Source organism: Aricia agestis, chromosome 8 (genome assembly GCF_905147365.1).
Source record: "Aricia agestis chromosome 8, ilAriAges1.1, whole genome shotgun sequence".
NCBI classification, from domain to species: Eukaryota; Metazoa; Arthropoda; class Insecta; order Lepidoptera; family Lycaenidae; genus Aricia; species Aricia agestis.
Genome location: NC_056413.1, coordinates 9,950,541 through 9,966,161, shown reverse-complemented (window position 1 = coordinate 9,966,161; position 15,621 = coordinate 9,950,541). Strand labels below are relative to the sequence as shown.

General features: G+C 36.6%; 1 protein-coding gene across 1 annotated transcript; it reads left to right on the top strand.

Annotated features, from left to right (window-relative positions):
* The first annotated feature begins 10,186 nt into the window (after positions 1-10,186).
* LOC121729984 lies at positions 10,187-14,584 on the top strand. Its single transcript, XM_042118770.1, has 5 exons — positions 10,187-10,372; positions 10,872-11,010; positions 12,897-13,049; positions 13,963-14,114; positions 14,366-14,584. Exons 1-5 carry the CDS (start codon positions 10,290-10,292, stop codon positions 14,562-14,564), a joined length of 726 nt encoding a protein of 241 aa, XP_041974704.1. The 5' UTR covers positions 10,187-10,289; the 3' UTR covers positions 14,565-14,584.
* Positions 14,585-15,621: the final 1,037 nt, after the last annotated feature.

Genomic DNA, 15,621 nt, shown 5'->3' with positions numbered 1-15,621 from the left:
GTCAAAATTGGGGCTGTTATAAAATGTTAATTCGTATTTATTTTTGAGAACAGTAATAAAAGGAAGTTCCGTAAAGTTCTGACCTATTATTAATGACGTTGGCATGTGAATATCATCTACTATTAATATATCGATATTTGCTTCAATATCGTCGAGGCATATAATAACATTTGATTTGTATATCGGTGTAACTATAGATTGTCCGAAACCTCTTATTATGGGGATATCATCAAAATTTTTATTTAGATTCAACTGTTGAGCGTCAGATTTTTTTAGTAAAGTGCACTGACTGCCAAAATCAATATAAGCATTTAAACATTTTCCATTTAATTGAACCAATTTAAAGTATTTGGCATTACTCTCATCGTTGTGTTGGATTATCATTGTTCTTTTCTCGCCCGTAATATCCCCCGTACCGGATTTAAAATTTGATACAAAGGGTTCCAATTTACAAGAATCGTTATTATGGCCTATCCTGTTACATTTTTTACATTTTATTAACGGTTTTGGACATTTGTGGTAAGGGTGACCCCTCTGTCGGCAATTGTAACAATTGATTGATGAAGTGTTATTTTCATTATAATTTTGTTTTGCAACAAAACGCTCACGAGGTATTCTAATATTTAAGGATTGGTTTTTTTGTGAAGACAAAAAGTGGAGTAAATCCTCAGGTTCAGAGCAATTTAAAATCTGTGCCCCATTCCGGACAGACCGATCGCTAATACCGTGTACAATACAATCAACAGCCTTTTTGCCTATTATTTCGCATCTAGTGAGTAAAGTTAATTTGTCGTAAAAATATTCCCTAAGACTTTCTTCTGTGCGGGAAGTCCTGGCTAACATCTCTTCCAAGAGACGACCGTAATTATCTTCACTGGGGAAAGCCTTTTTCAATTTTATTTGCCACTCATGCCAACTATAAACTACGGTTGGCAGAGCCTCAAACCAACGTTTCGCAAGACCGGATAGCTTTTGAAGCGAAAAGTGAATGATCTGCCTTTCGTCCCAATCGTATATAGCTGCACATTCATTAACTTTTCTAATCCAACAGTCAATTGTTTGTCACCCTACTTGATGGGTCAAATTCTGGTACGACATTATTATAATTGTTATAAGAAATTTTAGATGAATCTTTCGATACATGCTTTACAAGTTTCAAGATATCCTTAGAAGAAAATTTTGTCTTACGTATCTTCTTAGGCATGTCATTATCAGATGAACTTGACGACGACGATGTACTTCTTTGTCTAGCCTTGCGGTGCTTTTGACTCCGACGAGGTCGCCTGGGTGGCGTACCTGGTGGAGTACGAACATCATCCTCACTCTTGTTCATGACCTGAAATTAATTATCCATCCTTGTGTATCCATATCCGACGAGCTATGCGAAAAATTTCATAGCACGCCCCCTAATAACCGACGACCCCGTTACCAAGCTTAGTAACGTGGACCGCCCCCTAAAAACCGACGATCACGTAACAAAACTTAGTTACGCGGACCGCCCCCTAATAACCGACGACCTCGTTACCAAGCTTAGTAACGTGGACCGCCCCCTAAAAACCGACGATCGTGTAACCAGGCTTAGTTACGCGGACCGCCCCCTAAAAACCGACGACCGTGTAACCAAGCCTAGTTACGCGGACCGCCCCCTAATATTAACTGACGGCTTATGTCACTATATCTAACAAGAAGCTACAATCACGGCTACAATATTGAAATATTCATAGAGTATCCATTACAATCCAAGTATCCTTTATTTCAGATTATCTAATTCAACAGTATTAAAATCAACTATGAATCCATCCATCCGTTGTCAAATATTAAATACGCAAAAATTCCATAGTAACTATAAAATATGATTATCAACATATCCATAATCCATTAGTAACCATACGATATTCGTCAGACACCATAAAGTATTCTGAGCATCCATTATACGATTGTAATATTCATTATTAAAAAAAATATATGCACGTAACATCCGTAAAGGGTAAAACATTAAAGATCGATAAACAAAATCAGTCCATGTTATAACAAAACGTGGCACTAAACTGCGCCCTATCTCATATCCTTACTAAAAACAAAACTATTTTTAAACCATCCATTGTTAAGATAGAAAACAAAAATGATTTATATTATAGAAATTCATACCAGTACGTATTTATGTGACTATCAAAAATATTATCTATTATCAAATCACATCATCTAGCGGCAAAACCCGAGTACTAATATGTACGTTAATCAATCAAGTCGCTCAAGTAAAAACATCGTCAGCGATCTACTGTAACATAGAGCCATCTACTGTTGACGTATATAACTTAATAGCTGATTTTATCAAAATTTCGAAACCCAAAATATAATTAATTCCCTGAACTATCGTAACATAAGAAAAAATATATATTTTGATATTATAATTTCTATTCGTTTGTATTATCTCGGAAAATAAATAATGTACTGTAAATAATTATATTAGTTCAAGTACATATCAACGTCGGTGTTATAGCGCTATCTAGTATTAAAGTTATGAATTACTATATCTCACAAACTGATTTTATCCAAACGAAACCCAATATAAAATTAATTCACTGTTAAACTGTCACACGTAAAACAATATTTTGATTTTATAATCTATCTTTTTTTTTTTTTTTAACCGAATAATGCACTGTAATTTATATATTATTCTTTCAAGTATCAACGTCGACGTTATAGCGTTATCTAGTATCAAAGTTATGAACTATATCTCACAAACTGATTTTGTCCAAACGAAACCCAAGATAAAATTAATTCACTGTGAAAACTGTCACATATAAAACCATATTTATATTTTATAATCTCCATTTTTTTGGTTGTATAATCCCGAGAACTAAATAATGTACTGTAGACAAATATTTTTTTAAGTACAAACGACAGCGTTATAGCGTTATCTAGTGTTAAAGTTATGAACTATGTATAATTATTAATTACAAACTGATTCTACGAAAATAAGCCAAATTTAAAAGAATAACACCAAAAACTGGATGAAATAAAATAAGATAGATTACATTCAAACTAATATTTACCTTGTGGGTCTATCTCCGCTTCTGACTTGATAAGAAAACGACTTCAGTAACACAGTAGATAGTTTATTTATTTAAATTATTACACAGGTTGTACACAGATACCAATTTTGTTATAAGTTGAGCCTCTTCGACAGCTAAGTAATGGAATGCCGCCTGCTAACATCGCTAGGCTTTTTATACCCAAAATCTACAATACAATTCAACAACTATTTTTCTTACAATTAATGACAAAGTATGTAAAACTTTGATGGCATTGTGAGATCTGAAATATAATAAATTCAACTTTGGCTCAAGAGCAATGTTACCCGAATTTACGAGGCAAAGTATCCCCACACTTTGAAACTAAATTTTATCAATTTAATCTCGTAAAAAAGCAATTGTTTCTTTAATCTTTCTAGTCCTTAATATATTTCTGACCTTAATTAGTATAATATTAAACGAAACTCACCATAATATTTCAGTTTCACTATAAAGTTTGCACACGTAAATTAAGCACGTTGTTACATGTCCGAACTCCGACATGAAAATGGCCGTTTCATACCTCGCAAACAAGTGCCCTACCAATTGAAAACTAGCGCTACTAATGCCATCTAATGAATCCCGCTTGAACGAAATCGAGTGCTGCTTTAGCAGCAACGTGGCGGGAAGTTTAAACATTTTTCCGATTTGAGTCAAAGTTGCCCGCAGGAGCTAAAGAAACCCGACCTTACGGTAATCAAAATTCGCAAGCTGATCATCAAAGTCAAACAGTTAATACAAATGCAACAGCAGTATCAACCATTCGTCGGCGAAAACACCCCACCGAACTCTTTGAAGCAGAAAAGGTTATGAAGGAAGCCTTGTCTACGTTTAATGCAACTGTTAAAAAAATACACCTCAACCAATTCCAAAAGAAGACGATGATTGTGACTTGTATGCAAAGCTTTTGGCTACAAAGTTAAGAAAATTATCGGAAGAAAAAAGATTAAGATTTATGCATGATATAGATGGCATGTATATGCAATATGCAGTACATTCTGAATCCTCATCACCTGTACCAACACCGTCACCACAGTCACAACATGCCAGTCAATTTATTCTATCACGCAAATCATCTCACGATCAATATCATGAGAGACCTGGAACCTCGTCATCTTCACATTCCGAGCCGACCATGCATTACTCACCAGTACCAACACCGTCACCACAGTCACAACATGCCAGTCAATTTATTCTATCACGCAAATCATCTCACGATCAATATCAAGAGAGACCTGGAACCTCGTCATCTTCACATTCCGAGCCGACCATGCATTACTCACCAGTACCAACACCGTCACCACAGTCACAACATGCCAGTCAATTTATTCTATCACGCAAATCATCTCACGATCAATATCAATAGAGACCTGGAACCTCGTCATCTTCACATTCCGAGCCGATCATGCATTACTCACCAGTACCAACATCGTCACCACAGTCACAACATGCCAGTCAATTTATTCTATCACGCAAATGATCTCACGATCAATATCCAGAGAGACCTGGAACCTCGTCATCTTCACATTCCGAGCCGACCATGCATTACTCACCAGTACCAACACCGTCACCACAGTCACGACATGCCAGTCAATTTATTCTATCGCGCAAATCATCTCATGATCAATATCAACAGAGACCTGGAACCTCACATTCCAAGCCGATCATTCATAACTCACCAAATTCAAATATTAATATTCAATCGAATGACGTCATTTACCCACCAGTTATTCACATTCCTGATTCAAACACTATTGCAGAAATAGATACAGTGACCTATGAAGAATTTCGCCAAATTCACTTATTCGGGAAAATAACAGGGCTGCATTTAATATCATCAATTAAGCCTATCAATTGTGTGATAAATAAAACAATTTATTTGATACTAGATTTAACACTTAAAAAATTGTAATTCGGTCGTAAGTAAAGTATAATTTACACAGAGCCAGTACTGGCTGCCAATAAGACTGGCAGCCAGTATTGGCTTGGAATATGCCGCGTGTGAACAGTTTGGCCTGGCTTGAAAAACTGTTCACACGCGGCATATACCAAGCCAATACTGGCTGCCAGTCTTATTGGCAGCCAGTTCTGGCTCTGTGTAAATTATACTTAAAGTATAATTTACAGAGAGCCAGTACTGGCTCTGTGAAAATTATACTTTAAGTGTAATTTACACAGAGCCAGTATTGGCTTGGTATATGTCGCGTGTGAACAGTTTTTCAAGCCAGGCAAAACTGTTCACACGCGGCATATGCCAAGCCAATACTGGCTGCCAGTCTTATTGGCAGCCAGTACTGGCTCTGTGTAAATTATACTTAAGTCCGCATCCGTTGGTAATTTAAAATTGTTGTAATACATATGTATAATTTAATTTTTTTTTTTTAATGTTGTAATAGGTAGGTACTTAATAAGTTTTTTTTAATAAAAAATCATAAAATGTCATATTGTATTTTTTTACAGGTGGCAACAGCCATTCACACTGTATACCTTTATATGTTCCTTTAAAGCTTCATTTAGGGCTTGACAAACTTCTGGTATTATCTGCGAAATCACTTGTGGGGATATTTTAAATAAAAAATGGAGACTTTGGTAGTCATCTCCTGTGGCCAAGTATCGTAGTGTTACTGCAAGACGTGTCCGAGCTGGAATGGCTTCTTAGAAATCTGTGTTGACACTTTATTCAATGGCCGTGTTCGTCGGCGTATTTTTGGACAAACCTTTATTGCGCATGTCCAAAAGATGTCATGACAACCGACAACGCCATAACAAGTTGCTGGTCAAGTCGTAAACAACGTCTTAATTGTTTATACACGATTAAAATAATAAAAGCTAAACCTAAATACATAATTGTCTAACAGCCGCACAAATAATTAATAATTTATTTAACACTATGATAGCACAGTATAGCAATATTAGTCCCTGTCATATTGCTATACTGTGATGATAGTGTTTGATTATTTTATTTTGGAAAATATGGATATGGATCACTTGGAAAAATTTAAAAATTTAATTGTTTTTTTTTATGAAATAAGAGGGCAAACGAGCAAACAGGTCACCTGATGGAAAGCAACTTCCGTCACCCATGGATACTCGTAGCATCAGAAGAGATGCAGGTGCGTTGCCGGCCTTTTAAGAGGGAATAGGGTAACAGGGGAGGGTAGGGAATGGAAGGGAAGGGAATAGGGGAAGGTAGGGAAGGGAATAGGGTAGGGGATTGGGCCTCCGGTAAACTCACTCACTCGGTGAAACACAGCGCAAGCGCTGTTTCACGCCGGTTTTCTGTGAGAGCGTGGTATTTCTCCGGTGGAGCCGGCCCATTCGTGCCGAAGCATGGCTCTCCCACTGGTTTGTTCATTGCAACGCCACCAACAAATTGCAATTGGGTTAAATGTCAAGTCGTAAACAGTTGTCGTTGCCATGGCATGACATGATTTGGACATGCGCAATAACTAGGTTTTGCAGCGAATGCGCTAAAAATTACGCCGACGAAGACGGCCAATAAATATTCAAAATCCACTGAAGACATTCGAGTAAACTTTTTAAATTCTTTTGATGATTCGGCCACTAATTCATGCAACTGCTGATTGTTAGGCTGTAAACAGACAAAGTTATTTCATTAGCATGATTATTATAAAGTGTTGATCATTTTTGGTTTATGCATTAATAATAATAATAATAATAATAATATCTATGGACGCTTCACACCACGTCAGTCCGGCCCCGTGCTAAGTACCTGAAGGACTTGTGTTACGCGTACCAGACAACGGAAATATATTTAATACTTTTATATATGTAAGATTTTTATTATATGATACACATATTTAATACACACCGACCCAGGAACGTTGAAAACTTTTTGTTCCATAGGCGGGATTTGAACCCGACACCCCCGGCTTGAGCTACCGACAGCCCACCCACTGAGCCACAGAGGTCGTCAAGTAATAAATCATCAACTTGATCAATGTTTTTTTTTAGATAATCATGAGACATAAAATTATAACAACCTACATAGGGCGAAGCCAAACGAGCGTAATTTGTGAGTCGTGAGCCGCAGAATTCTGCTGCATTCAGTTTCATACAAAAGTCATGTTTGATTCACACGGCGACTTAAAATGAGTTGTCATTTGTATGAAAAAAATTCTGCCCGGCAGAAATTCTGCGTCTCACGACTCACAAAATTACTCTCGTTTGGCTTCGCCCATAGTCGTTCAAAATGTACTTACCTTGTTCTATTACGATGAATACTTGTCATCCACCATCTTCTTTTTCGCCACTTCTTTAACTTTTTTCTCTTTAGTATACGCATAATTATAATATGCGAATGCACATAACAATAAACTTGTCGCAGTGGCTTCTGCGTCCATCGTCATCGAGCGCGAGAACTGTAGTGAGAACTATTTGAGAACTTTGTGAGAGTGTGTACCCAAAGAAGTTCTCGCTATGGTTCTCGCTGAGAATCTCCGGAGATTCTCGTATGAATGTCTCTTGAGAATGTGGAGCGCCATTAACGATTTTTTCCGTTTTAAAACTCATATTTCATAAATGGATCCCTAAATCGAAAAATGATTTATGAATAGTCGTACTATTTTTAAAAACCTACCCAACGACACCCCACACGGTAGGGTGGACGCGAAACAAAAATCATCCCCGTTTGATGTGTAGGGGAGGTACGTACCATATATTTTTTTAAAGATTTTATATACCATTTTGTCGGCATTATTAATATCTGCATTCGTGCCGAATTACAGCTTTGTAGGTCCTACAGTCTCTGAGTACAACCGCGGACAGACAGACGGACAGACCGAAACTATAAGAGTATCCTACGGAACCCTAAAAATGATTATATCTAATCAACATTTTAAATAATATTATTAATTGTTTTTACCGATTGAAAAAAAGGGTATGGTTTGCCAATTAGGTAGATATTATGCCAATGGAAAATGGTTTGAACCACAGGTTCTAACCAAAAACTAGCGATAATTAATATTATTAGTACGTAATTATAATAATTAACTGACCTGTATAATTTTTATGTCAGACGTCTGCGGAAGCCACGGATTTATAAATAGGCCTTAAGACCCAGTTTCATCAAGCAATGTTAAATAAATAACGGCTTGTTAAATCAGTTAACGGCCTGTTAGAGCTATCGAGCGTTCCACCATACGCTAATGTCATGTCAAATCGCCTAACACGGTGTTAAATTTTAATTCCTGCTGGGGAGGTCCGTTAAATAATGGTTAAATATATAACAGGCCGTTATATTAGTCAAAACAACAACTTTTTAAAGACAATATCCAATATCAATAAAAGAATCTGTTTTGACTTTTGAGTGTTGTCGCCATGTTTCGCCACATCCTTTCATATTATTTATTATTTTTCATGTTATGCATAATTATTTATTTTCATTTTGTCAAAAATTCAGCCCTCGGATTTTCCTTGACATTGCAAATACACTGACTTGTATCAAAATTACCAAGCCGAAATAAGTAAATAAAAGTTTGTATTGTTACGTGCTAGGGTTCGAGAATTTGGAGAGAAAGACCTGGGCCTGTAGACAAGTGGCAAAGCGCTAACGCTGACGCTAACGCTAGCGCTACAAAATGTATGCGATTTGACATAAGTCATCGCTTCGCTAGCGAATACTAATGTCAAATCCATACATTTTGTAGCGCTAGCGCAAGCGTTAGCGTTAGCGCTTTGCCACTTGTCTACAGGGGCTGGTGACTCTCTTGAAGACTTTATTCACTATGTCTAGGTCACACAAGCACACACTAGGTCACAACACTTAGCACTAAGTCCAAACACTAATCACTAGGTCCAATCACTAAGCACTATCACTGTCCTAGGTCGTAGCCAAGTCGCAGGTTTCACTGGTTCACTCACTATTGATCACTTGTTGTCACTCCGAAATCGCCTTGATGAAAGCTCGAAACGAACTGACTTGCTGTGCCTGCCTGCGGCTCTTTTTATATGGCGAGACGAATTCCAGAAAGTTCCCGATTCACGTAAACAAGTAAACAACCGTGGGAACTTTCTAGGCGGCTCGGGCATGTACCACAATAAAACTGCCGTCATCACGATAAGTGCAGTAAGTTGAATTTAATTTAGACCTTATGGACTCAGTCATAAGGTCTAAATTAAAACACGTAAACACGCTAACAAATAAACGGTAAACACGTAAACAAACATTGGACCTTTCTTGAAGGTTCGAGTATGTACTTGCGCACCTCATGCCATCTAGTATTGAGTAGGGGATTTATGTTGCCTGTGCTCCCTCGGTAAGCTTCGCTGGTTTGTCGCTAGATGGCACCACGTGTCCGTATACCATGTACCGTAACAGTATCATGATTCATGTTTTCAGCTTTGACAGATCTTAATTACTAACCTGGTAAATTAAAAAGAACTATTGTAGTGTAACAAATGTATGCGATCAGTGATATTTTAATTTAGTCGCATTATCTACCAGATGACGTATTATACGAATAAGGTGAAAATGACACATTGCAGCCAACATGTCGTATTAAACTTGTACATTGCAATTTCGTCGCCTTATAACAAGAACGAACGAATTGAATGTTATTCACTCGTTGTTCACTTAACGTTGCATTTACCGCTTTTTATCCGCTGTTTAATTTTTACTGTTGGACATAAGTATTTTAACAGTCTGTTTAATTTTCCGTTAAGTAATGCCTTGTTAGGATTTAACAAACAGAGGGTGAAATTGGGTCTAAATATACTTATTACCTACGTTCATTGGGCGGCGAAAATAAAGTGGCCTAAAAAATATGAATTCGGCACTGGTCTGCAGGTACTTAATTAAAATGAAATACCTACTTATAGGCACAGAATACTACTGTTATAGGTTATCGAATAATAATAACTCAGGCCACAGTTTTAAAATTAGCCAATATTGTCAAATGTGTATTTTTCATACCACCGAATTCAAAGTTACGAGAAAATAAGTTTTCTTCCTCAGCTTATGAAGTAGGTTATTTTTTTTAATAATGAAGAAATGATTAAGACAATTATTACAAGTGGCTATAAAATTGATTTTGTAGTTCGATAAGAGTCATTAGAGTCTTCTATCTTAATACTGTGCTTATCACAGATATACTCATAAATAATTGTTTACGAAACTGTATCTTATAAATCAAAGTTGTTTTGGACATCGACTGGATTAGGTATATGGTAATTCGCAAATAGATTTTAGGCAATATGGATAAGAAACAAATAACGGGGGTGATTTTAGCGGTCCTCGTGTTGGGTGCTGATGCCAACGCGATCAGTGGTAAAAATGCGTAAGTAGAGCTAAAATTTAAATTTAAATATTATGTAGAAAAAAATCGGCCAAGTGCGAGTCAGACTTTTTTGTATGGGAGCCCTCTTAAATATAATTATTTTATTATGTTTTTAGTAAGTTTTGTCATTTGTTGTTATTATATCGGCAACAGATGTAGGTACACAATCTGTGAAAATTTTAGACCGCTATACTATAGAGCTATTATATAGCTCTATAGTATAGCGGTTCTCGAGATACAGCCTGGAGACAGACATACGGACGGACGGACGGACAGATGGACAGACATCGAAGTCTCAGTAATAGGGTCCCGTTTTTACCCTTCCGGTACGGAACCCTAAAAACGGGCTTATTATGTAGGTAAGTGACGGCGCGGCCCCACTTGGAGAATTTTTTTTTAATTTTTTGAAGACAAAAAGTAAGGGGTTAAGTTAAATTATTATTCACCTTTAAGTAAAGTAATCGTTAGCGGCTGTTAAAATATTATCACTTTTTTTCAGAAATGCGAGGTGGGATTTTGGTCTCTCTGCGAACGTGAACGAATATGTCGATAATACTATTGATCTTATTATTCCGTTCCTGCAAAATAATGGCTTGGATCCCATGGAGCTACCAGAAATTATTGAAGGCTTCGAAGTCGTGAGTATTAGAATACTTGGATATACAGGGTGCAATTAAACCTACCGGCCTAATTTTTTAGGGCTTAGGTACCATTAGTCCGAGCGTCCATTTTACCAAAAATAGGGTGTTAATTTTTTTTAGAATAACATTTTATCCCATTTAAAATCGTTGCAGAACGGTCACTTCGCGACGGTGGGTGACGCGTAGTGTCCATAAATTGTGGTGTTTTTTAGGAAAACTTTCGGAAGCTATTTCTCAACATTTTAGTACTCGTACTGGGTCATCATAAAAGAAAAATACTTACGTGTATTTTTATTTTTAACAAGGATCAATATATCGAAATTTGGCCGGAAGGTTTAATTGCTCCCTGTATACTTAGGTGTATAGACAGTGGTTACAACAGTTACTGCCGTAATCAGAGACATTTAATTATTATGATTAACCTATAATTTAATGAAGAGTTTGACAGAAAATGTATGAGGCTTATGTCAAAATTTTGAACTAAATTACATATTTTAAGTACGGTAGTTAATGTTCAACTCTAAGCCCCAATTTCATTAACGTATGTTAGCGTTAACAGCTTGTTAAAATGTCATGTCTTCTCTTTCATTCATAAGAAAAATGAAAGAGGTAACGTGATACTAATTCGAGCGTTAACTTTAACAGTCGTTGGTGAAATTAGGGCTAAGTGAGGCAGTTAATTATTAAAAAGATATCTATGTTTCATGGAGATACCACCTAGCTACTAACGACAATATTGCTTGAACAGAACACCTAGGTACAGTACGTAACTGATCACACATTTGTCAGCAAACACACGCCGTACGCGCCGCATTTTAGAATTTGTTGTATAAAATGATGTAAAACCTCGCACGTTCGTCCGCACCGTACGAGCCGCATTTCGTGTATCTACTACTCGTATATGCGGTGCGTTCAGCGTTTGGCGCGTAAGTACGGCCCGCGGCGCGTACGGTGCTGACAGATGTGCGTTGAGCTTTAATCGACATTCGACAATATCGCTTGAACAGTTGAAAATCACTCAACAGCGTCGCTTAATCGCGCGTTTGTCCACAAAGTCAAGTGCAAAATCGTACCTATCTAGTTTATCCAAATTAAAATTCATCCATGTCTGCAGTCTTAGCGATCTCATTATGTTTAAACATTATGAGGCTCAGGAGCCGATCTAGCCATTTAGCCGCTCCAGGCAAAGATCATTTTCGCCGCCCTTTACATATACTTACAGGAAACATATTTGTTGGGGGAACATGGGAGGAATATTTAAGTAAAATACTCAAATATTTCCACTAGCAAACTTAAGGTAGGTTAGCTGGTAAAATTCTCAAACTTAAGTGGATGGCTAGGTTGGAAGATAGGAATAAGTCAATTTCGCCGCCCCTCATTTTTGCCGCTCTGGGCAAAGGGCCAAAGTTTGCATTGTAAATAATTGTTACTGTGTGCAACATGGATGAAATTGGCTTGGTGAAAGAAAAAAAAATAGGTGCAAACACCATTGACTTCGATCTAACATGAAATACCATTATTTGTCTGGTCCATTAAGATTTAGGAGTTTCGAATATGTTTTATCCCTTTTTACCTCAAAAATGTGTGTATGTGCTATCTTTTGGCACCTTTTGAGCCTAAACGGGGTTTTACATTCAAATGCGAAACCCTGTTTAGGCTTTTTGAGCCTAAACAGGGTTTCAGCCTAAACGTGCCGAAAGAATGAACTTACATACGTCCTGCCTCCTGGGTTGTAATGGTTATAACTTATAATTCTCAATAGGAAGTTGGTACAAAAAAAGCAGATTTTCTTATTATTATTGAATAGCTTCTTAAGTTATTTTAGTTTCTTCTTATTACATAATATATATTATGTTATATCTATATCCATCTATTTTCAACAGAGACCTCTCCTCATTACGTACAGCGCTTGGGTGCAACTTCACGATGGCTACATGACAGGCCTCGTCAACGTGGCTCGATCTGGTGACCAGAAAGTGAACTATTTCGCTAAAATGTTGCGAGTTCGCGTCGAACTTGAGTTCACTAACCTCGAAGTGAGTATAATGTACTGTGCAGGTTGTAAAGATAATAGAAAACCGGTTTTCTAGTATCTTTGGTAGGTAGGTTCAAGAATATGTAACTACTAGCATAGGTTACCTGACTTTTTAGTTTCAAACTTGTTCAAGATCCGAAATGTCAAAATAATGAGAATCAATTTTTCCAATCGTTATCGTAAACATAATTAGTTTTTGATATCATAAATTAAATATTCCAATGATTTTTATCATGCGATGGAATCTAATTACAGTTGATAACACCTTAACACCTATTTTATTATTTTGAAATAATAATATCTGATTGCACGGTTACGTTAACACTGATAAATAAATTTAATAGATCTAGCTACTTTATAAATTACGAAATAATCATAATATAATCCTTTACAGATAAAAGTTTTGATAAAAAAAGAACATGTTAAAATGATTATCTATACATATTATAAAGTGCGACAAGGCTTTATATGAACGTAAGCGGGGGCGCTGCTGGTTAAGGAGAACTGTAAAAAATGACGTTTTTGTATGATAGTAGCGTTAGTTCCATTTTTCGCCACGTTCATTTAAAGCCTTGTCGAGCTGTAATAAAATCGTAGAGGTAAAATTTTTGTACATTGAATAAAAACTTAAAAAAACAAGTAATGTAAGAATAATATAGCATATCTCAACTGTTTTTTTAAATTTTTGTCTCTCTGTCTGTTTGTCTGTTTGTACTTGGTCGGTAACGCGGACGAAGTTGCGGACAACAGCTAGTTAATTAATATTACTATATATCCAAAGTTTCTCATTTCTGGAGGTTTTGTTTCTGTCGCTCTGTAGCAAACAAGTTGCGGCAAAACTTCGGGTTAAGCTTTTAGTCACTACTCACTAGTGATTCAGAAACTTAGTACTTAACGTATTTTATATATTTCAGTTCATGTACAAGTACCTCATTAAGGTGATGAACATTGGACCAACTGGTGGTGTCATCGGCTCCTTGGACAGATTCTTCATTGTCGCTGACGTGCTTATCGATTTCAATAACGACGAAGTCCACTTACAGCAATTCGCTTTGCAAAACATCGGGTAAGCTTTCTATCCCAAATCATATTATTATTAAAATTAACTTGTACATTTTCAAATCATCTACTATTTAAGTTCCGTCACATAGGCGGCGGTTTCATTGAAACAAAGTTGACTTTCATTTTTGTTTACTTGTCTTTGCCCAATCCTGTGGAAAATCTTTGCCCAAAAGTGGGATAAAAAAGAATAGCTAAAACTATCGCCGTTACTTCGCCAAAGGATCTGCCTATTATCCCGTTTTACGTGTTTTTCAGCCGTCTCCGCGTACGCCTCACCGGCAATATTCTGACTGACTGGCTCCTGAATCCTTTCATCACACTTTTCGTGACCATCTTCGATACGATTATTATGCGCGTGGTCGAGGTCAACATCCGTAACGCAGCTCAGAGCGCCATTTTGACGATCAACTCCGGCATCCGAGACGTGATAAATGTCATCGAATCATACAACTAACGCATCAACAGTTTACGATATCTGGTTTTACTTTTTTGTGAAATAAATTAGTTACTGTAAATAATTTGTGTTTGTCATGAGTTCCTTTAAACAGAGTGCAATTAAATCTACCGGCCAAATTTTTTTAGGGCTTAGATATCATTATGAGAGTCCATATCCAAAAAATTAATTTATTTATAGGGTATTAATTTTTTAACCGACTTCAAAAAAGGGAGGTTATCAATTGGACGCGTATGTATGTTATATTTCCAGAACTGTCCAGTTTTTGTGTATGTTAATTTATAACAGCTTCTGAACAAATGTACCAAATTTCAAAAGTGTATGTATGTATGTATGTATGTATGTATGTATGTATGTATGTATGTATGTATGTATGTATGTATGTATGTATGTATGTATGTATGTATGTATGTATGTATGTATGTATGTATGTATGTATGTATGTATGTGTGTGTGTGTATGTATTATGTTTGTGCACGCATATCTCCGGATCTGCAAGTCCGATTTATGTGATTCTTTTTTTGTTGTACTAGGTTTTGTTTAACTTAGGGAATACAAGTTTCATCAAAATCGGTTTAGTAGTTTTTGAGAAAGGGAATTTTAATTCGTTACGTACAATTTGAAGTCGGTTTTATCTTTCCAAAATACTATTATTTACAATAACATATTTTATCCTAATCAAAATTGTAGCATTTGTACAAATAACGATATGTCATACTAATTATGGCGTCGGCCGGTCTCTCGCCCATTCATTCACGTAGGGGAAGAACGGGGGTGACGCGGCGGGTGGCGCCAGGGAAGCGCTGTTATCAATGAATGCTAAGCAGGATGGCGGCGCATGGCGTGTAATGTCCATAATTTTGGTGTTTTTAGGAAAACTTTCGGAAGCTATTTCTCATCATTTTAGTACTGAGTGATTATAAAAGAAAAAATATATGTATTTTAATTTTTAGTAAGAAGTCCGGATTTAATTGCTCTCTGTATATACCTAATCAGTCTACTGAGTAATACTCTGCTTCTGCCAAACGGGGGCACCGCATCTCTATGTTTGAACTTC